Below are 23875 nucleotides of genomic sequence, written 5' to 3' on the forward strand. Positions count from 1 at the left end.
ATAAACTTACATCTTTATTGTTTAAACTCAAGAAAATCTGTCTGATTGGTTCATTTACAATTGTAATTAGAGCAACAGGAGCAAGTGCTCATTGAGGTGGTAACCTAAAATCACTGTGTTAAAGGATAAACCCTGTTGCGGTCAAACCAGAGAAGGAGCGAAAGGGGAGCCTGAGACCCTCTCCTCACCTGGTCGTAACAACTGGAACACTGCAGCAGGCCAAGGACAGAAATGTGGGCATGACAGCAGGGTGGTGAATTAAAATGACAAGCAACTGGAAGTTTTGGGGTCATGCTTGCAGACTGAGCGGAGGTGTTCAGCAAAGCGGTCACCCAATCTGTGATTGGTCTCTCCAATGTAGAGGAGACCGCATTGTGAGCAGCGAATATAGTATACTAAATTGAAAGAAGTACAAGTAAATCGCTGCTTCACCTGGAAGGAGTGTATGGGGCCTTGGATGGTGAGGAGAGAGGAGGCAAAAGGGCAGTTATAATACCTCCTGTGATTGCATGGGAAAGTGCCGTGGGAAGGGGACAAGGTGTTGGGGGTGATGGAGGAGTGGACCAGGCTGTCGCAGAGGGAATGATTTCTTTGGAATGCTGACGGGTGAGGGGACGGGAAGATGTATTTGGTGGTGGCATCGCGCTGGAGGTGACGGAATTGGCGGAGGATGATCTTTGGAAGTGGAAGCTAGTGGGGTGAAAAGTGAGGACAAGGGGAACCTGTCATAGTTCTGGGAGGGAGAAGAAGGGGTGAGGGCAGTGGTGTGGGAAATGGGTCAGACACGGATTGCCAGTTTTGATGAAGGGACCTTTTTTAATATAACTGTCTAATTCCACAGAATCACAGAATTGTTACAGTGCAGAAGGAGACCATTCGGCCCAACATGTCCGCACCAGCTCTCTGTTATTTTCAGAAAAATAAAATTCTGTAAAAAATGCAACAGTTCAAAACAGCACCAAGTTGACGTTCCAAAAAGTGCAAAGGAAATCAGTTTTCTTCGATACAGGAGTGAATTGCCTCACAACTCTTCCATTCCATTTTACAAGCCATGTACATTTTACTGCAAACCCAAATTTGGTGTACACAGCCCGAGGGGTTTCCCATGGGTCCAGCCCCTCAGTTCGCTTTGGTGGGAGGACCTTACACAGTGGTCTTTCCCCGTTGAGCCTTCAAAGCGGCTGCCCCACGCTTTAGTGCGTTCTTCAGCATGTAATGTGCCAGTCTGCAACACTCGGTTGTGGACAATTCTTTGCACTGGAAGACCAGCAAGTTTCAGGCAGACCAAAGAGTGTCTTTCACCGAATTGATGGCCCTCCTGCAGCAGTTGATGTTTATCTCAGTGTGGGAACAGCCCATAGAGCACAGACTCCTGTGTTACAGAGCTGCTTGGGATGAACCTTGACAAAAACCACAGCAGCTCTTTCCACACCTGCTTTGCAAAGACACATTCCAGAAGGAGGTGAGCAACTGTCTCTTCCCCACCACAGCCACCTCGAGGGAAGCGTGTGGAGGGGGCGAGGCTCTGGGCGTGCAGGAAGGATCTGATGGGGAGGGCCTTTCTCACGACCAGCCAAGCAACATCTTGGTGCTTGTTTGAAAGTTCTGGTGATGAGGCATACAGCCAAATGACTTTGGCAGTCTGCTCAGGGAACCAGCCGACCGGATCCACCATCTCCTTTCCCTGTAGAGCCTTGAGGACACTCCATGCAGACCACTGCCTGATGGATTGGTGGTCAAAGGTGTTTTCCGCAGAAACCTTCCCACAAAGGATAGGTGGTACGGCATTGTCCAACTGGATGGAGTATTCCGTGGCAATGTGACCAGGCCCATTCTTCGCAACACCGGGGACAGATAGAACCTCAGCACGTAGTGACACTTGGTGTTTGCGTACTGGGGCTCTATGCACAGCTTGATGCAGCCGCACACGAAAGTAGTCATCAGGATGAGGGCGACGTTGGGTACATTTTTCCTGCCCTTATCCAGAGGTTTGAACATCATGTCCCTCCGGATCCGGTCCATTTTGGATCTCCAGATAAAGCGGAAATGGCTTAGGTGACCGCCACACCACAGGAGTGGGGTATGGGCCAGACCTGCGCCACGTACAGCAACAATGTGAGCGCCTCGCACCTGATGACCAGGTTCTTACCCACAATGGCAAGCGATCGCTGCTCCCACGTGCTCAGTTTATGGTGTACCCTGGTTACTCGCTCCTTACAGGTTTTGGCACATGCCCCAGCCCTTCCGAACCATATCCCCAGCACCTTCAGGTAGTCTGACTTGACGGTGAAGGCGACAAAGGATCGGTCGTCCCAGTTCCAAAAGAACATGGCCTCACTCTTGCCGTGGTTGACTTTGGCTCCCGAGGCCAGTTCGAACTGGTCGCAGGTGCTCATCAGTCTGCGAATGGACAGCAGATCCGAGCAGAAGATGGCGACATTGTCCATGTACAGGGAGGTTTTTACCCGAGTGCCTCCGCTGCCTGGGATTGACACTCCTCTTATGCCCACATCGTTCCTGATGGACTCAGCAAAGGCGTCGATACAACAAACGAACAAGACTGGAGAGAGAGGACAGCCCCGTCGGATTCCAGATTGGATCGGGAAACTTTCTGATTCCCACCCATTGATTGAGACTGTGCTACTGATGTTTGTGTAGAGCAGTTTGATCCAATTGCAGATTCCCTCCCCAAACCCCATTTTGGAAAGCACGTCCATCATGTAGGTGTGCGATATCCTGTCAAAAGCCTTCTCCTGGTCCAGGCTGATGAGGCAGGTGTCCACCGTCCTGTCCCGTACATAGGCGATCGTATCCCTGAGTAGCGCGAGACTATCAGAGAATTTTCTGCCGGGTACAGTATAGGTCTGGTCAGGGTGGATCACCAACTCCAGAGCAGACTTTGGACAGAATCTTGTAGTCAACATTAAGCAGTGAGGTGGGCCGCCAATTTCTGATTTCTGCCCTCTCCCTCTTCCGCTTGTAGATGAGGGTGATGATGCCTTTCCTCATGGATTCTGACATGCTGCCGGCCAGGAGCATACTCTCGTACACTTCTTGCAGGTCTGGGCCGACCCAGTCCCACAGGGCCGAATACAACTCAACCGGTAAGCCATCGCTTCCAGGAGTTCTACTCGTATCAAAGGACCTCACGGCGTTTGTCAGCTCATCCAGAGTTAGCGGTTTGTCCAGTCTCTCCCTCTTGCTGTCATCTAAGACCTCTGTGATTGATGACAGGAAGGAATTGGAAGCCGTGCTGTCTGTGGGCTTCATATCATACAGCCCAGCATAAAAGGATTTGCTGATCCTTAGTATGTCGGACTGCGAAGACGTTACCGATCCATCCTCTTCCTTCAGGCTGCTGATCACAGAGCTCTCTCTGTGTACCTTTTGGAAGAAGTAACACAAGCATGTCTCATCCTGCTCAATGGAGCGGACTCTGGACCGGAAGATGATCTTGGAGGCCTCCGTGGCAAAGAGCAAGGCCTGTTGGTTCTTCACCTCATGGAGGTCCTCCTTGACTGCGACCCCCATCGACTGCAGCCAGAGCAGATTTTGCATTCTTTTCTGGAATCGGGACATTTCCCTGTCTCTCTCTCTCCCTCTGACCACCTTTGGAGATAAAGAACCTCTTGATGTTCTCCTTGATCGCCCCCCACCAGTGAACTGGAGACTCAAAGAGGGGTTTCATGGTTCTCCAACCTTTGTAATCCCTTTTGAGTTCTTCAACGTTCTCTGGGGTTAGCAGTGTAGCATTGAGCTTCCATGTCCCCCTGCCAACCTGGTGGTTGTCCTGTAAGTGACTCGGCCAGTAAAAGGCAATAGTTGGAGAAGAACCCTGGCTTGACGTCGGCGGATCTGACCGTGACAGCACGGGACACAAACAGGAAGTCAATCCTGGAACGGGTAGACCAATCCGATCCTGACCAGGTGTTTCTACGCTGCGCTCCGTCTGCAGGTTTGCTGAAGACATCATGCAGCTTGACATCTTTTACTGTTTCTATTAGGAATCTGAATGTAGTGTCCAGTTTGCTGTCGTCACTGCCAGATCGTCCAGCTGCATCGATGATACAGTTGAAGTCACTGCCTAGGATGACCGGCCTGGACTTCGCCAGCAGCAGTGGGAGCTGCTGGAAGACGGTCAGCCGCTCGCTGCATTGAACCGGGGCATACACATTGATCAACCGGAGCGGAGCATTTTTGTACATTACATCTGCTATGAGGAGGTGACCGCCCACCACCTCCTTAACTTCAAAGATGGTGAAGTTACCTCCCTGCAGCAGAATACCCAGGCCGGAGGAACAGGAATCATTACCTCCTGACCAGATCGATGGCCCGTGGGATCACCATTGCAACCATTGCCTGTAGGTGCTGAGGTGTGCTATTCCACACTCCTGCAGAAACAGTAGGTCAGCTTTGACCTTGGCGAGGTAGTCCAAGGTTGAAACACATCGCATAGTGGATTTAATGCTACGCAGGTTAATTGCAGCAATCTTTATACCCATTTTTAAGTTAGTTGTTGCTTCCCACACCATTTGTCCTTGCTAGTCCCAGTCCTTCCGTATGTTCCTGCATACCCATAGTGTACGCAAGCTATTTCACGGTCGTTGGGCTCAGAAACCCCTCCTGGTTTGTAGGCAGCAAGGCTTGGGCTGTCCTCTACTGTTGGTGTCTTTCCCTTCTGTTCCTCCTTGAAAACATCACTGCTCCTGGCTTCCCGGAGCTGGAATGCGCCCGGCGTTTCTTTGATCTCGGTGTCTCAGAGCTGGGATGCGCTGCGCATGTCGCTAGGTTCGGTGCATTGGGTTTGGGGCGCACGGGCCCATCACAGCTTCCAGTGCCCTGGAGCTGGGGGGCTTTATCTTCCAGCTCCTTTGAGTTCTGCCGCTTCTTTTGCAAGTGTCTTCGTTCTGGCCCTTCCTCATCCAGTGAGGAGGAGCTGCCGTAGTCTGTCTCAGACGGTCGCCTCCTCTTGCCATCGGTTTGGGTGGTGGCCTGTTCCGTTTGTTTTTGGAGGTTTTTTCTTTGTGGTTTTCCTTTGTACCACCTGCCACTGACCTGTTTGTTCATCTGCTGCCTCCTCCTCCATTGATTCTGTCTGTAGAGGAGGGGTTTCCGGGCACAGGGTAGGTGTTGGGTCACTGGTTCCAGCTGCCTCCCCTTTCTTCTCCTTCTCAGGTAGACTTTTCTTGCTGCGGAGAGGGTTGTTTGTCTCCTTCCCAGCACCGGACGCATTCGCTGTTCCTTCTCACGGCCTTTCCTTGGACCTTGCTGCCTGAGCATAACTGAGGCAGCATTTGGGGTGGTTTTGTAGAGGTGGCCTGCCGCACCGCACAAGTTGCAGCACTTACTCTGCTTACAGTCCTTGGTCTGATGGCCTTCCTCCTTGCAGTTCTTGCAAACAACCGTGCTGCAGTTTGCTGCCATGTGACCAGATTTGCCACAGGTGCGGCAAACTCTGGGCTGCCCAGTGTAGACCAAGAAGCCTCGACGCCCCCCTATAGCGAAGCTGGAGGGAGGATGGATGATGGCTCCGTTGGTATCAACCTTCAAGGTCACCTTGCTGGTCCAAATCCCAAATAGGTCTTTGACATCAGTGCTGCTGCCGGCCCCCTCGACGTACCTGGCGAGAAAGGAACATGGGGGTTATCGAGGTGAATTGTCACCAGCCAGTCACGTTGTGACGGCAGTGTGAAGAGCGGCTCCACTGTGAGGATCGACAGCGACGCCTGGTTTCCCTTCTCCTTGAACACCTTCAGGAACTTGATGCATCCTGCCACGTTCTTGAAAGTCACGTCGAAATATCCACTGCTGGGGAAGTCCTGCAGGCAGAAGATGTCCATAGCTTGGAATCCACAGCAATCAATAAGGATTTTCTTACTGAAGAAGGTACGGTCAACCAGTGTACCTCCATTATCCTTCACCACCACCTGAACGGTGTTACGCACTCCCTGGCCTGAAGCTCTAGAGTTGGTTTCAGCCATTTTATTCAAAGCATACCTGGAACAGATCAAAGGGTACTGATCATGGTTTCTTCCTCTGCCAGGTTTATACGATCATAAGAGAAACCAGAGTGTATTATGGCAGAAAGAGCAACTTCGTCAGTTCCATTCCCCTGCCTTCTCCCAGTAAGCCTGCACATTCTTCCTTTTCACATAACTGACAGACCTGACAAGTTATAATCAATTATTAGAGGAATACAGGGTTGAGAGCAGGACAAGTGATTGCAGGATATTACTGAAATAGGATACGTGTTTTTAAAACAAGGATATACTCGACAAGGCAATGGGGGCGCCGAGAAGACTGGGACTGCCTGGCAGTGGGGGCGCGGTGCTGGCTGGGAGTGCGGCGTAGTGGGGGCGCGGTGCAGATTGGGATTGCGGGGTAGTGGGAGCGCGGTGCAGATTGGGATTGCGGGGTAGTGGGGGCGCGGTGCAGATTGGGATTGCGGGGTAGTGGGAGCGCGGTGCAGATTGGGATTGCGGGGCAGTGGGAGCGCGGTGCAGATTGGGATTGCGGGGTAGTGGGAGCGCGGTGCGGATTGGGATTGCGGGGCAGTGGGGGAGCGGAGAAGGCTGGGAGTGCGGAACAGTGGGGGTGCGGTGCTGGCTGGGAGTGCGGGGGAGTGGGGGCGCGGTGCGGATTGGGATTGCGGGGCAGTGGGGGAGCGGAGAAGGCTGGGAGTACGGGGCAGTGGGGGTGCGGTGCTGGCTGGGAGTGCGGGGCAGTGGGGGTGCGGTGCTGGCTGGGAGTGCGGGGCAGTGAGGGTGCGGTGCTGGCTGGGAGTGCGGGGCAGTGGGGGTGCGGTGCTGGCTGGGAGTGCGGAGTAGTGGGGGCGCGATGCGGATTGGGATTGCGGAGCAGTTGGGGCGCGGCGCAGGCTGGGCGTGCGGGGCAGTGGGGGCGCGGAGCACGTTGGGAGTGCGGGGCAGTGTGGGCGCGGTGCGTGCTGGGAGTGCGGGGCAGTGTGGGCGCGGTGCACGCTGGGATTTACGTCACTGCGGGTTGTTTGCTGCTACGTGGAGGAGGTGTGGGTTGAAGATGGCACCGGAGCTTCGCCATTCCCAGCCCAGTACTGAGCTGGTGGGCTACTTCTCCTAAACACCGCGCCACCCACTAACGGAGTTCGTGCTAGGCTCTGGGGCAGCGACAGACGCTGTTAGGTAGAGAGCGACGATCGTCTCAGGCCCGGCGTCTTTAAAAGGCCTCGGCGGCTGGAGGCTGCCCACAGGATGAGTTGGTTCAATGCCTCGCATCTGTCGAGCTTCGCTAAACAGGCGCTGTCCCAGGCTCAGAAATCGATCGACAGGGTCTTAGACATCCAGGAGGACGAGGGGGGCTCCTGGGCTGACAGCATAACGGCGGGATATGAGGAAGGTACAGTGCTTCCCAGCAGTGTTAGACTGAGTGACAGACACTTAGTTCTCAGTGTAGTTGCTGGATTCTCCGAACATGGAGTTCAGTCTTAATGCAGGGTCACATCAGTGGAATTTAAATAGCCAGTTGTATTACTTTTCATCTGCCCAGTTCATCTTCATCTCCGCCTTCTTCCTCTTGTTTCTCTCCAAGACAGTAGTTAGAGGAAGTTGCAGTTACAATGGCATTGCAGTCACTTCATTTTCTGCGAGTTATTTTTCTCGTCATGCATAAATACATACTTTTAACCCGTTACGTAGATTACTTTCTACTGTTTATCAAATGGATCTCAATAGGCTGTATGTTAATATATCTGAAAATTGATCTTTGGGTTATTAAATCATAGAAATTTTACAACACAGAAGGAGGCCACTCGGCCTGTTGTGTCCATGCCAGCTGTCTTTAAGAGCAACTCAGTCTCACTCCTTTCCCTGGAGCCCTGCAAATTCTTTCCCTTCAGGTGCTTCTCCAATTAGCTTTTGAAAACCCCCATTGAATCTGCCATGTATGTTTGTAAATAAGTATAGTAAATAAAGCAGATGAGTTGAGGACACAGATAGACATGTGGCCGTATAATATCATAAGTATTACAGAACCGTGGTTTAAGGAAGGGCAGGAATGGCAGCTCAGCGTTCCCAGTTACATGGTTTTTAGGCGCGATAGGGAGGGGGATACGAAAGGAGGCAGAGTGGCAATTTTGGTCAAGGAAACTATTACAGCTGTGAGGAGGGATGATAGGTTGGAAGGTTCATTAAATAAAGCCATATGGATTGAGCTAAGGAACAAAAAAGGGGCAATCACACTGCTGGGTGTGTACTATAGACCCCCAAACAGTCAGAGGGAGATAGAAGAGCAGATATGTAAGCAAATCTCTGAGAAGTGCAAGAACAAGGGGTGGAACAGTGGCGCAGTGGCTAGCACCACAGCCTCACTGCTCTAGCGACCTGGGTTCGGTTCTGGGAACTGCCTGTGCGGAGTTTGCTAGTTTTCCCTGTGACCGCGTGGATTTCCCGTCCTCTGGTTTCCGCCCACATGCCAAAGACTTGCAGGTTGATAGGTCAATTGGCCATGGTAAAAAATTGCCCCTAGTGTAGGTAGGAGAATTGAGGGAAGGTGGGGATGTGAGAGGGGAAAATGGGATTAATATAGGATTAGTATAAATGGGTGGTTGATGGTCGGCACAGATTCAGTGGGCCGAAGGGCCTGTTTCAGTGCTGTATCTCTCTATGACTCTGTGACTCTAACAATAGGGAGTAATAGTGGGGGATTTTAACTACACAATATTAACTGAGATAGTTTTAGTGTGAAAGGAATTGAGGGAGCAGAATTCTTGAGATGCATTCAGGAGAACTTTTTTGGCAAGTATGTAGCAAGTCCAACAAGAGAGGGTGCAGTTTTAGACTTAGTTTTAGGAAATGAAGATGGGCAGGTGGAAGGAGTGGCAGTGGGAGAGCATTTTGGTGGTAGTGATCATAATTCAGTCAGTTTTAACATAATTATAGAAAAGGACAGAGATAGGACAGGAGTTAGAGTTTTGAATTGGGGCAAAGTCAATTTTACTAAACTGAGTAATTTAGCGAAAGTGGACTGCAAACAGCTACTTGAAGGTAAATCAGTGTCAGAGAGTGGAAGGCATTCAAGGGGTACAGAGTAAACATGTTCTCACAAAGAAAAAAGGTGAGACGGTCAAATCTAGAGCCCTATGGATGTCAAGGAGCTTACAGAGTAAGATAAGACCGGAAAGGAAAGCTTATGTCCGACACTGAGAACTCAATACTACAGAAAGCCGGGGGAGTATAGAAAGTGGAGGGGTAAAATCAAAAAGGAAATCAGGAAAGCAAAGAGAGGGCATGAAAGAATATTGGCAAGCAAAATCAAGGTGAACCCAAAGATGTTTTATCAATACATAAAGAGTAAGAGATAACTAAGGAGAGAATAGGGCCCATAAATGACCAAAAAGGTAACCTATGTGTAGGGGCGGAAGATGTTGGTATGGTTCTTACAAGGAAAGATTGGACCGGCTAGGCTTGTATCTGCTTGAATTTAGAAGAGTTAAGAGGTGACTTGATTGAAACATACAAGATCCTGAGGGGTCTTGACAGGGTGAATGTGGAAAGGATGTTTCCCCTTGTGGGAGAGTCTAGAACTAGGGGTCACTGTTTAAAAATAAGAAGTCGCCCATTTAAGACAGATGAATCTCTTCCTCAAAAGGCAGTGGAAGCAGAGTCCTTGAATATTTTTAAGGCAGAGGTAGATAGATTCTTGATAAGCAAGGGGGTGAAAGATTATTGTGGGTAGGTGGAAATGTGGAGTAATCAGTTCAGCCATGAACTTATAGAATGGTGGAGCAGGCTCGAGATGCTGAGTGGCCTACTCCTCCTAATTCGCATGTTCGTATGAATACTTTGCGTCTGTCTTCACAAAAGAGAGGGACGATGCAGATATTGTAGTTATGGGGGAGGAGTGTGAAGTGTTGGATGTGATAAACATAGGGAGAGAGGAAGTATTAATGGGATTAGCATCCTTGAAAGTTGATAAATCAGGGCCGGATGAAATGTACCCCAGCTGTTAAAAGAAGCAAGAGAGGAAATAACGGAAGATCTGACCATCATTTTCCTGTCTTCACTGGATACAGGTGTGTTGCTGGAGGATTGGAGAACTGCTAACCTTGTACCTCTTTAAAAAGGGAGCGAGGGATAGACCGAATACTTACAGGCCAGTCAGTCTAACCTCAGTAGTGGGAAAATTGTTGGAATCTATTCTGAGAGACAGGATAAACTCTCACTTAGAAAGGCATAGGTTAATCAAGGAAATTCAGCATGGATTTGTTAAGGGAAGATCATGTTTGACCAACTTGATCAAATTTTTTCAAGAAGTAACAAGGAAGATAGATGAGGGTAGTGCAGTTGATGTGGTCTACATGGATTTTAGCAAGGCTTTTGACAAGGTCCCACATGGCAGACTGGTTAAAAAAATAAAATCCCATGGGATCCAAAGAAATGCAACAAGATGGATACAAAATTGACTCAGTGGCAGGAAACAAAGGGTAATTGTTGACGGCTGTTATTACAACTGGAGGGCTGTTTCCAGTGGTGTTCCGCAGGGCTCAGTACTGGGTCCCCTGCTTTTTGTGATCTATATTAACCAATTAACTATTTGTACGTAAATGTAGGGGGGCATGAACAAGAAGTTTGCAGATGACACAAAGATTGGCCATGTGGTAGATAGCGAGGATAGCTGTAGGCTACAGGAAGATATTGATGGTCTGCTCAGATTAGCAGAACAGTGACAAATAGAATTCAACTCAGAGAAGTGTGAGGTGATGCATTTGGGGAGGTCAAACAAGGCAAAGGAATACACGATTAATGGGAAAATACTGAGAAGTGTAGAGGAAGTGAGAGTTCTTGGAGTGCATGTCCACAGATCCTGACAGGTCGATAAGGTGGTTAAGAAGGCATATGGAATCCTTTCCTTTATTAGCCGAGGTATGGAATATACGAGCAGGGAGCTTATGCTGGAACTGTATAACTCATTGTTTATATGCCACAACTTGAGTACTATGTGCAGTTCTGGTCACCTCATTACAGAAAGGATGCAATTGCACTAGAGTGGGTACAGAGGAGATTTACGAGGATGTTGCCAGGACTGGAAAAATGCAGCTATGAGGAAAGATTGGATAGGCTGGGGTTGTTCTCCTTGGAACAGAGAAAGCTGAGGGGAGATCTGATTGAAATGTACAACATTTTGAGGGGCCTGGATAGAGTGGAGATGAAGGGCCTATTCACTTTAGCAGAGAGATCAGTGACTAGGAGGCATAGATTTAAAGTAATTGGTAGAAAAATTAGAGCGGAGATGAGGAAAAGGTTTTTCACCCAGAGGGTGGTGGGGGTGTCTGGAACTCACTGCCTGAAAGAGTAGTTGAGGCAGAAACACTCCAATTATAAGGCAACAAAACTAACATACCAGGCTTTCTCAGGTTTAAAGGAGAAAAGTGAAATTTATTTAAACTTAGACTTAAACTCTAATACGGTTGACGCCTACGGATATATGACACGCCTACGCTAGCATGCACACACGACATACACATGCAGATAGGGACAGAAAAGAGAAGAAATTATAAGGTGAAAGGTTTGAGCAGTCTCTAACGGGGTTTTTTTTTTACTGTGCTTCAAGCTCACTTGATCGTAGGTGTAGATCTTGCTGTTCGTCGCGGACCAGTGTTCTTCTTAAACCGTTCACGTAGGAGACTTTTCTCTCTTTGAGGTTCACGTGTTTTCACAAGATTCAGTTCTGTAGGAAAGGGATTGAGGCAGGCGGAGAGGAGATTCTGCTTTAGTTCCAGCAGCACACGGCTTTCTGATTTCTTTTTCTGTTGGAAGTTCATTTGACAGCCAGCTAGTCATGTGACTAAAACTGGTCTGACCACTTCTTCTGTGTTTGTGGATTCTGCTATCTTAGCAGTCAACCTGGAATGCTAGCTCCCCCCACCTTCAACCTCTGGTAATCAAAAGTCCATTGTTGGTTGAATGGGTCAGGGCATGGCCCTTTGTCCCTTATTCCTACACTGTTACTATGCAAATGTCTTTCCAGTCAGGGGCTTGCAATTTTAAGTTTTAATTTTTTTTTTATTTCCAAAATATACTTTATTCATAAAAATCTGTAAAAATTACATTGCCAAACAGTTTCCAAACAGCACGAAAAAATACAAACATTGCAAAAGAGATCAGTTTCTTTCAATAATGTCATGAGTTTCTTCCCAACCCTTCCGTTTCACAATTGTCATGTCAATTACAGTTTTACATTTACAGCAATTGAGAATATTAACGATACAGTTCGAGGGGTTTCCCATGGTTCCAGCCCCTCAGTCCAGCTTGGTGGGGGAACCTTACACTGTGGTCTTTCCCCATTGAGCCTTTGCTGCGGCTGCCCCAAGCTTTAGTGCGTCCCTCAGCACGTAGTCCTGGACCTTGGAATGTGCCAGTCTGCAACATTCGGTGGTGGACAACTCTTTGCGCTGGAAGACCAGCAAGTTTCGGGCAGACCAAAGGGCGTCTTTCACCGAATTGATTGTCCTCCAGCAGCAGTTGATGTTTGTCTCGGTGTGCGTCCCTGGGAACAGCCCGTAGAGCACAGACTCCTGTGTTACAGAGCTGCTTGGGATGAACCTTGACAAAAACCACTGCATCTCTTTCCACACCTGCTTTGCAAAGGCACATTCCAGGAGGAGGTGGGCGACCGTCTCTTCCCCACCACAGCCAACGCGGGGGCACTGTGCGGAGGGGGCGAGACTTCGGGTGTGCATGAAGGATCTGACGGGGAGGGCCCTTCTCACCACCAGCCAAGCTACGCAATTTTAAGTTTTAATGTTCATGTAGCGAAATAATGCATGCCTCAGTCTTGGCAGGTGGGGGGCTTGCCTGACAAATGTTATAAGCACCCAGTACTCCTTTATGTCTAGTTTCTCAACATGTTTATTCAGTTAGTGGCTGAGCCGTACGTCTAGGAAGGTATATCGACCTGGTAATTACTGACATGTGGTCACAGTTGGGATGACAGTACACTGAGAGCAGTATAAATGGGATCCTCTCTAGTTACAGAGGAGAAGATTGGTTAGGTTCCTCCTGATCTTTATCCATTGACCTCTTGTGGGTGGGTTAGTCTAAAATTACCTCCTTACTGTCAAGACACTCAAATGAATAATAGTCACTTTTTTGAGCGTAGGAATACAGGAACAGAAGTAGGCCATTCGCCCCATCAAGCCTGCTCCACCTAGATCATGGCTGATCATCCCCTCAACGCCACTTTCCTGCGCTGTCGTCATATCCCTTGTCATTAATATCCAGAAATCTATTGATTTCTGTCTTGAACATGCTCAATGATTGAGCTTCCACAGCCCTCTCTCAAATATTTGAGAGAGTTATTGGGTGTCTGTGCAAAAATGTGTTCTGCTTGTCAGGGGCCTCATAATGAAGCAGATTTCTTAGAGACATTTTGTTATACTTGCCAGATATATTGATAGTTTTTGTGTATTTGTTTTTGGAATGGTAGTTTTGTTGAGGGTGCCGTGTAGCTATGGTGCTGATGGGCAGTAAGCCTCTCAGTGATCATGCCTTGTTTTGGAATATTTCTGTAACGGCATGAACTTTTCTTGCAGTGTTCTCATACATTTTGTAATGTCAACAAAGTATAACAACATTTTGTCTTGTGGAAATGATCTCAAAATAATTGTATAGCATTTTCAACTTGGTCTAAATATTACTTTGCTTTAAAAAATTGAACAAAAAACAGTTCTATCTGCATTGAACTTAGCCTACACTTAGAATACCCACAAATTAAGAAACCTGTATGAAGTACATAAATTGCTACGTTGGTAGAGCCAATGTGGTGTGCAGCCTTTGTGTTCTGTTTAACCATTCGCTGATCATTTTACCCAAATCTAGACCATCTCCAAGACTGCATTCTTCTACCTTCAGAGCATATCTTTTTATAACCCTATCTCTTCCCTAAAGAAACGATATTCCTCTTCCAGAGAGTCATCATTGTGACAATTGATTTCAAAAAATCCTCTCCTTGCTGGCCTTCTTGCTATCATTGTTTACAAACTTTGGAGATTGGTATTTTAGCCATTGTACCCCTTGTCCCTGGCATTCTTCCCCATAAGCACTTCACCTTGCTACCTTTTCTCCTCCAAAAATATATTTCATTCATAAAGATCTGTAAAAAAAAATACATTACAAAACAGTTCCAAGCTGACATTCCAGAAAGTGCAAAAGAAATCAGTTTTCTTCAATACAGAACGTGAGTTCCCTCACGACCCTTCCATTCCATTTTACATGCAATGTACATTTGCATTACACAGCAAAACCATATTTTGGTGCATACAGCCTGAGGGGTTTTACACGGGTTCCAGACCCTCGGTTCACTATGGCGGGAGGACCTTACACAGTGGCCTTTCCCCATTGAGCCTTTGCGGCGGCTGTCCCAAGCTTTAGTGCATCCCTCAGCACGTAGTCCTGGACCTTGGAATATGCCAGTCTGCAACACTCGGTCATGGATAATTCTTTGCACTGGAAGACCAGCAGCTTTCGGGCAAATCAATGAACGTCATTCACAAAGTTGATGGTCCTCCAGCTGCAGTCGATGTTTATCTTGGTGTTTGTCCCTGGGAACAGACCGTAGAGCACAGACTCCTGTGTTACGTAGCACCTTGGGATGAACCTCGACAAAAACCACTACATCTCTTTCCACACCTGCTTTGCAAAGGCACATTCCAGAAGGAGGTTATCATCAGTCTCTTCCCCACCACAGCCACCTGGCAGGTGTGGAGGGGATGAGATTCTGGCATGGATCTGATGGGGAGGGCCCTTCTCAACACCAGCCAAGCTACGCCTAAGTACTTGTTTGAAGGTTTTGGTGATGAGGCATTCTACCAAATGACTTTAGCAGTCTGCTCGGAGAACCATCCGACGGGATTCACCATCTCCTTTTCCCGCAGGGCCTTGAGGACATCCTGCGCAGACCACTGCCTGGTGGATTGGTGGTCAAAGGTGTTTTTCTGCACAAACTTTTCCATGAAGGAGAGGTGGTATGGCACGGTCCAACTGGATGGAGCGTTCTGTGGCCAGACCCATCCTTCGCAACACCGGGGACAGATAGAACCTCAGCACGTAGTGACACTTGGTGTTTGTGTACTGGGGTTCTATGCACAGCTTGATGCAGCCACACACAAAGCTGGTCATCAGGATGAGGGTGACGTTGGGTATGTCCTCACCCCCCCCCCCCCCCCCAGCTCCCCCCCTCCCATGTTTGAACATCATGTCCCTCCAGTCCATTTTGGATCTCCAGATAAAGTGAAAAATGGCTCTGGTGACCGCCACGGTGCAGGAGTGGAGTATGGACCAGACCTGCGCCACCTACAGCAACAATGTGAGCGCCTCACACCTGATGACCAGGTTCATACCCGCAATGGAGAGAGAACGCTGCTCCCACATGCTCAGTTTATGGTGTGTCATGCGAGACGCAGTAATTCTGCCACATAGACATTAAATTTCTATTTGTTACTGGGAAGAAGAGGAAGTCTGCGACAAGGGGTTGCCTGGCCACAGGCTGAAAAGACATTTTTGCATATTAACAGTGTGTGGAACAAAGGAGCTATCCCCTGCTCCAATACAATCCACAAACAGACGTGGTCAAACCAGTTAGTCACATGACTAACCTGCTTGGCAGTCTGGGTTTTTTTTCTGAATTGTACAGTTTTGAACCGAGTTGGGAGAAGGCAGAATGCTCCTGGACTGAAGAAGACCTCCTGCCTGTCTGTCTGTTCCAATTTCTTTCTCACGGAACTCCAAATCAAGGAGTCTACAGTGAGCTTGTAGAACCCTAACAACAACTGTTCAGATATTGCCTCAAAACTTTCCACTTTATTTTTCTTCTCTTTTCTGTCTCTATTGCATATCTGTATTCCTTATGCATGCTAGCTTGGGGCATGGCTTATATCTGTAGACGTTAACCAAGTTAAAGTTTAATAAATTTCAATCTTTTCTTGTTTAAACCTGAGAAAACATGTGTGGGCTGGCTTCTTTGCCTTATAATTGGAAAGCAATGAACAAGGATTCACCAAGGGGGAGCTAAAAACACAGTGTGTTTAAAATTAAACTCTGTTACAGTAAGACCAGGTGAAAAGGCTGAAAGGGAACCCTAGACTCCTTTCTCACCTGGTTGTAACAGGTGTACCAGGGCTACTTGCTCTTTACAGGTTTTGGCGCATGCCCTGGCTCTTCCGAACCTTAACCCCAGCACCTTCAGGTAGTCTGAACTGACGGTGAAGGGGCTAAAGGATCGATCAGCCAAGTTCCCAAAAACATGGCCTCGCTCTTGCCGTGATTTACTTTGGCTCCCGAGGCCAGTTCGAACTGGTCGCAGGTGCTCATCAGCCAGTGAATGGACGGTGGATCTGAGCAGAAGAGGGCGACATCTACCATGTACAAGGAGGCTTTGACCTGAGTGCCTCCGCTGCCTGGGATTGTCACCCCTCTTATGCCTGCATCCTTCCTAATGGACTTAGCAAAGGGTTCAATACAGCAAATAAACAAGACAGGGGAGAGAGGACAGCCCTGTCTGACTCCAGATTGGATCGGGAAACTTTCTGATTCCCACCCATTGATTGAGACTGCGCTACTGATGTTTGTGTAGAGCAGTTGGATCTAATTGTTGATTCCTTCCCCAAGCCCCATTTTGGAAAGCCCGGCCATCATGTAAGTGTGCGATATTCTGTCAAAAGCCTTCTCCTGGTCCAAGCTGATGAGGCAGGTGTCCAGCCCCCTGTCCTGTACATAGGCGATAGTATCCCTGAGTAGTGTGAGGCTATCAGAGATCTTCCTGCCGGGTACAGTACAGGTCTGGTCAGGGTAAATCACCAACTAAGAGCAGACTTGACCCAATTGGCGATGACTTTGGACAGAATCTTGTAGTCTGCATTAAGCAGTGAGAAGGGCTGCAAATTTCTGATTTCTGCCCTCTCCCCTTCTGCTTGTAGATGAGGGTGATGATGCCTTTTCTCATGGATTCTGACATGCTGCCAGCCAGAAGCATTACTCTCATACACTTCCAGCAGGTCTGGGCTGATCCAGTCCCACAGAGTCGAATACAACTAAACCGGTAAGCCTTCGCTTCTGGGAGTTTTGCTCGTCTTGAAGGACCTGATGGCCTTTGTCAGCTCATCCAGTGTTAGCGGTTTGTCCAGACTCTCCCGTGTGCTGTCATCTAATACCTCCATGATAGATGACAGGAAGGACTGGGAGGCCGTGCTGATCGTGGGCTTCACATCACATAGCCCGGCATAAAAGGATTTGCTAATCCTTAGTATGTCAGACTGCGAAGACGTTACTGAGCCATCCTCTTCCTTCAGGCTGCTGATCACAGAGCTCTGTGTGTGTACCTTTTGGAAGAAGAAACGCGAGCACGTCTCATCCTGCTCAACGGAGCGGACTCTGGATCGGAAGATTATCTTGGAGGCTTCCTTGGCAAAGAGCGAGGCCTGCTGGCTCTTCACCTCTTGGAGATCCTCCTTGACCTCGACTGCAGCTGGTGCAGATTCTGCATGCTTTTCTGGAGTCGGGACATTTCCCTCTGTCTCTCTCTCACCTTCTGAACACCTTTGAGGATAAAGAACTCCTTGTTGTCTGCCTTTATCGCTTTCCACCAGTGCACCGGAGACTCAAAGAGGGGTTTCACAGTTCTCCAAACTTTAATCTCTTTTGAGTTCCTCAATGTTCTCTGGGGTTAGCAGTTTTACATTCAGCTTCCATCTCCCTCTGCCAACCCGCTGGTCGTCCTGTAAGTGACAGTCGGCCAGTAAGAGGAAGTGGTCAGATTAGAACACTGGCTTGACATCGGTGGATCTCACCGTGAAAGCGCGGGACAGAAACAGGAAGTCAATACTGGAATGGGCAGGGCTGTCCCGTCTGGTTTTGACTAGGTGTATCTATGCTGTGCTCCGTCTGCAGGGTTGCTGAAGATGTCGTGCAGCTTGGCATCTTTTACTGTTTCCATTAAGAACCTGGCATAGCGTCCATTTTTCTGACATCACTGCCAGATCGTCCAGCTGCATTGATGGTGCAGTTGAAGTCACCGCCAAGAATGATCGGCCTGGACTTTGCCCGCAGCAGAGGGAGCTGCTAGAGGATGGTCAGCTGCTCACTGTATTGGACCGGGGTGTACACGTTGATTAACCGGAGTGGAGCATTGTTGTACAATAGGTCTGCTATGAGGAGGCGACCGCCCACCACCACCTTAACTTCGGAGATGGTGAAATTGCCTCCCCGCAGCAGAATACCCAGTCTGGAGGAACAGGAATCATTTCCCCCTGACCAGATCGATGGCTCGTGGGACCACCACCGCGACCATTGCCTGTAACTGCTGAAGTACAGTATCCCACACTCCTGCAGAAACAGTAAGTCAGCTTTGACCTTGGCGAGGTAACCCAAGGTCGAAACACATTGCATAGTGGATTTAACGTTACGCGCATTAATAGAAGCAATCATTATACCAATTTAAAACTGCATGTTGCTTACCACATCAGGTGTCCTTACTAGTCCCAGTCCTTGGGTACTTTCATGCATACCCATTGTGTACACGAGCTGTTGCACATGCGTTGGGCTCAGAATACCCTTCTGGTCACTCACGTGGAGTTTGTTCTGCTGGGGTGACATCGGGGTGGGGGGGGGGGGGCGCCTTGTAGGCAGCAATGTTTGGACTGTCCTCTGCTGGGGGTATCTTTCCCCTCTGTTCCTCCTCGAGGTTGTTCCTGCTCCCGGCTTCTCGGAGCTGGAGTGCACTGGATGTTTCCATGCTCTTGGTTTGCTGGAGCTGGGATGTGCTAGCCATCTCGCTGGGTTCAGCACTTTGGGGTTGGGGCACACTACTTCCAATGCCACAGAGTTGGGGGGGGTGCTTTTCCAGCTCCTTTGAGTTCTGCCGTTTCTTTTGCATGTGCCGTCTTTCTGGCCCTTCCTCGTTCGATGAAGAGCAGCTGCCTTAGTCCGTCTCAGACGGTAGCCTTCTCTTGCCACTGGTTTGGTGGTGCCCTGTTCCTTTTTTTGGGGCTGCTTCTTTGTGGTTTTCCTTTTGACCACTTGCCACTTATTTGATTGTCTCACTGCTGCCTCCTCCTCCATGGATTCTATGTGTTGAGGAGGAGTTTCCGGGCACGGGGTAGGTGTTGGGTTGCTGGTTGCAGTTGCCTCCTCTTCCCTCTCCTCCTCAGACGGATTTTCCTCGCTTGTGGGGAGGGTTGCCGGTCGTCTTTGCAGCACGATGTGCATTCACCATTCCTTCGTCCAGCCTTTCCTTGGACCTTGCCACCTGTGCGTAACTGAGGCAGCGTTTGGGGCAGGTCTTGCCCCTTCATACAGGTTGCAGCACTTACTCTGCTTACAGTTTTTGGTCTGATGGTCTTCCTGCTTGCTGTTCTTGCAGACGACTGTGCTGCTGTTGGCCGCCACATGACCAGATTTGCCATAGGTACGACAAACTCTGGGCTGCCCCGCGTAGACCAAGAAGCTTCGACTTCCCCCGATAGCAAAACTGGAGGGAGGATGGATGATGGCTCCATTGTCACCAACTTTCCAGGTCACCTTGCCCTGCTGCTTGCTGATCCAAATCCCGAAGGGGTCCTTGACCTCGGTGCTGCTGCCAGCCACCTCGACGTACCTGAAGAGGAAGGTGAGCACATCGATGACAGGAACATGGGGGTTGTAGAGGTGGATTGTCACCAGCCGGTTCCGTTGTGACGGCAGCATGAAGAGCAGCTGCACCGTGAGGATCGACAGCGGCGCCTGGTTTCCCTTCTCTTTGAACTCCTTCAGGTTCATGATTCATCCCGCCACATTCTTGAACGTCACGTCGAAATATCCACTGCTGGGGAAGTCCTGCAGGCAGAAGATTTCTGCTGCTAAGAATCCACAGCATTTGATCAGGATTTTATTAATGAAGAAAGTGCGGTTTTTGGGTGCACCTCCTTGGCTATCTTTCACTGCCACCCTAACGGTGTTACGCACCTCCTGGCCTGGAGCTCTGGTGTTGGTTGCAGCCAGTTCTTTTCTTGAAGCTTTCCTGGGACAGGTACTAAAATCCCAACCAACGGAAAAACAACCACCACGGTAGATCTCCAATCCCAAAGGGCGAAATGCCATAAAAACGGCACTGAACCCCCCCACAAAACCCAGAAGACAACACAAAAACAACACCTGTCGGATCAAAGCCCACTGATCACGGTCTCTTTCCTGTCCGCTCTTCTGCTTTCGAAAGTCTTCTTACAAACTCTTCTATTTACCATGCCTTTACCTCACCCTTCAAACAAGTTCTCCTTTTCATGGTAATGTTGATTTCTCCCCGTATAAAATGCTCTGAGACACTGTTTTGCATGAAGAATGCTATACAAGTGTAAGTTGTTGAAAAGGGAATGAATGTGCCATTGGTCAAATTATTTAAATCTGCAATCAGTAATTCCTTAAACTGCTCTAGTAATAAAACTATGTAAAACACTTTTCTCTTAAAGTTCATAAAAATGGAAAGCTGAATAATGTACATTGTCTTCACATTGTATCACTTTTTAAAAAAAATTACAGCAGCACTGCCAGGAAAAAGCTCTTCCATCAGTGAAGGATGGGTTTCCACACAATGGGGATCGTCTTCGGAGGACAGTCCCAAACCTCATTCTACAGCTTCACCAAAAGCTATTACCACACCTGTTACACGAACTGTGGTAGATGAATCTGAGACCTTCTTCAATGCCTTTCTGAACTCTACAGATATTCAAACTGTTGAACAAACTCCAGTTGTCTCTAAACCTCCGACCAAATCTCAGCTGCCCAAAGAAGTAGAAGATACATTAACAGTTCATTTCACTGAATCTGTTGAGTTATGTGTTCCAGAAAAGGAAAACTCTGAAGAGAACTGTACAATGGTACCCCAAATAGAGAACACAGAATTTAAGTCATCAGATCGACTTAATGATAGCCCGTTGCTACGTGTAGAAGCTGAACATTCAGAATCTTTTGGAAGTGAGAAGTTGCAGAATAAGGATGAAGTAAAATTACATGGGACAGAAAATGTGACTGCCTCTGTGGCTTCTAAAGTAACAAAGCCAAATGCATTAGTTGCTTCCAGTACTGAAAGGGTGCATAAAAACTCAGTAAAAACTGAGCAGTTTTTGAGTCCAGCTGACAGCCCATCAAAATCCCACACTCCCCCAGGGAAGGATTTGGTTGTAGAGGCTAAAGAACAAAAATCTGAGGACAGACAAAGTAACACTCCTTCTCCACCCATTAGTACATTTTCATCAGGAACATCAACCACCAGTGACATTGAGGTATTGGACCATGAGAGTGTCATTAGTGAGAGCTCAGCTAGTTCGAGACAGGAGGCTGTAGATTCCAAGATGATGCAGACATCCTTTCAGCTACTATCAACATCGACCTGTACTGACTATCACTGCCTTGATGAATACCAGAAACTTACTGAGAGTTGTGGTTCTTCAGATGCTTTTGAGAGAATTGACGCATTTAGTGTGCAGTCATTAGACAGCCGAAGTATGAGTGAAATTAATTCGGATGATGAAATGCCAGGTCGGGGGTGTAATGTGGCACCGATGTCTCTAACTCCGTCTGTTTGTAAAGCTTTGCCAACTGACCAGCTGGTGAAGAATGTTGAAGAGAGCACAAACGACAGTCAAAAAGAGAATGTACTTGATGAAAATGAAATGGAAGAGAGTGGTCGAAGTGCAACACCAGTGAATAGTGAACAGCCTGAGGTCTTGCCTGTACTTGGTCTGACAGAAATTGAAAACCACAATGCAGAAAGCGTAGTAATTAACAGACTGTCAGAAGGAACTGTTAGAGTTGAATGTCAACCCAATGGCGAATTTGAAAAATTTCACTTACAAGAGGTAAACCTGTTTACGTTACTATATATTTATGTAGTAGTCCTCACTGATATTAAAACGGTGATTTTATGTGTCGGATTGACTTCATAATGATGACAATGCATGCCCTATTCTCCCCAGGTTCCACCCTGTTTTTTCTTCAAGGAAGTTCCAATATTCATCTAAAAAATTTTCTCTCTTCCCTCTGTCTTTTTCTCTATCTCTCTGTTGTCCCTCTCTCCTTTATATCTGGCGCCGTCACCCCTCTGCTTAAAATTAAAAGCCCATGACTCCACTGTCCCTGCAAATGACCATCCCATCTTCAACCTCCCTTTCCTATCCAAACTCTTTGAACATGTTGCTGCTTCCCAAATCTGTCGCATCTTTCCCAGAACTCCATGTTTGAATCCCTCCAATCAGATTTCTGCCCCTACGTGAATGTGACAGATAAATTTTCTTTCCTCCCTCTCCTTAACCTGTCTGCAGTCTTTGACACGGTTGACCCCAACATCCTCCTCCAACGCCTCTCCACTATCGTCCAGCTGGGTGGGACTGCTCTCACCTGATTCCATTCTTATCCATCTAATTGTAGCCAGAGAATCACTTGTAATGGCCTCTCTTCCTGCTCCCGCATTGTCACCTCTGTTGCTCCCCAAGGATCTATTCTTGGCCTCCTCCGATTTCTCATCTACATGCTGCCCCTTGGCGACATCATCCAAAAGCACAGCGTTAGTTTTCACATGTATGCTGACGACACCAGCTTTACCTCACCACCACTTCTCTCAACTCTTCCACTGTTGCTAAATTATTAGGCTGTTTATCTGACAGCCAGTACTAGATGGGAGAAATTTCCTCCAATTAAATATTGGGGAACACAAGCCATTGTTTTTGGTCTCCATTCCAAACTCTGTTCCCTGGTTACCAACTCCATCTCTCTCCCTGACAACAGTATGAGATTAAACCAATCTATTCGCACCTTTGGTGTTACATTTCACCCTGAGGCGAGCTTCTGACCTCATATTTGTGCCATCGCTAAGACCGCCTATTTCCATCTTCGTAACATCGCCGACTTTGTCCCTGTCTCAGCTCTTCTGTTGCTGAAACACTCATTCATGTCTTTGTTACCTCTAGACTTGACTATTCCAATGCACTGCTGGCTGGTCTCCCACATTCTACTCTCCGTAAACTTGAAGTCATCCAAAACTCTGCTGCCCATGTCTTCAGCTGAGTCCCGTTCCCCTATTACCCCTATACTTGCTGACCTACATTGGCTCCCAGTCAAGCAACATCTTGATTTTAAAATTCTCATCCTTGTTTTCAAATCCCTCCATGATCTCGCCCCCTCCCTGTCTCTTTAGTTTCCTCTAGCTCCACAACTCTCTGAGATATCTCAGATCCTGTCATTCTGGCCTCTTGTGCATCCCTGATGTTAATCACTCCACCATCGGTGACTGTGCCTTCAGTTCCCTAGGCCCCAAACTCTGGAATACCTCCCTACGCCTCTCTGCCTGGCTTGGTGTCGTATTTTGTTTTTTTAACGCCTCTGTGAGGTGCCTTGGCATGTTTTATTATGTAACGGTGCTACACAAATATAAGTTGTTGTCATCTCCCTTTTGCCACTGGAAAAAACTTATCTTCTGTGTCATTGCTGAAATTAATGTGCAGGCTGTTTGCCTTTGCTGTTTTTGTGTGTGTGCATTTTTTAATATATGGAAAACATACATATATAGAATTGGTCATCTCTTGTATTATACTTTAAAGTCCTAGCTCTTTGCTCAAAACTTTTCCCTGTGTGATAGGATAGTATAAATTTTTGTTTTAATGAAGGAAGAAAGGGTGGTGTCAGCATAAGGGTAGATGCTATCATATATTCATTAAAAACAGAGAGTATAATGTTTATCAGAGCTCACTTCCCTGTAGTATTTAGCTTAAAAGGATTTCCGGGTAGTATAATTCAGAACAAAAACTTGGGAGCAGATAGTTACGGCCATGCAACCTGCAGTTACAGGGAATAATGCACTGTGATTTGTGAACTGGTTT

At 47.9% G+C, this 23875-nt stretch overlaps 1 protein-coding gene across 2 annotated transcripts in view; it reads left to right on the top strand.

The window, feature by feature from the left end:
• The first annotated feature begins 6960 nt into the window (after positions 1-6960).
• tmf1 (TATA element modulatory factor 1) overlaps positions 6961-23875 on the top strand; it is a 59754-nt gene continuing 42839 nt past the window's right edge. The window contains exons 1-2 of one of the 2 annotated variants that reach the window (XM_068051547.1): positions 6961-7374; positions 20541-21859. In XM_068051547.1, the coding sequence (XP_067907648.1) occupies positions 7230-7374; positions 20541-21859 (1464 nt within the window). In that variant the 5' untranslated portion in view covers positions 6961-7229. The remainder of the gene's footprint in view (positions 7375-20540; positions 21860-23875) is intronic. The other variant, XM_068051548.1, reaches the window with a different exon arrangement.

Source organism: Heterodontus francisci, chromosome 19 (genome assembly GCF_036365525.1).
Source record: "Heterodontus francisci isolate sHetFra1 chromosome 19, sHetFra1.hap1, whole genome shotgun sequence".
Lineage (NCBI taxonomy): Eukaryota > Metazoa > Chordata > Chondrichthyes > Heterodontiformes > Heterodontidae > Heterodontus > Heterodontus francisci.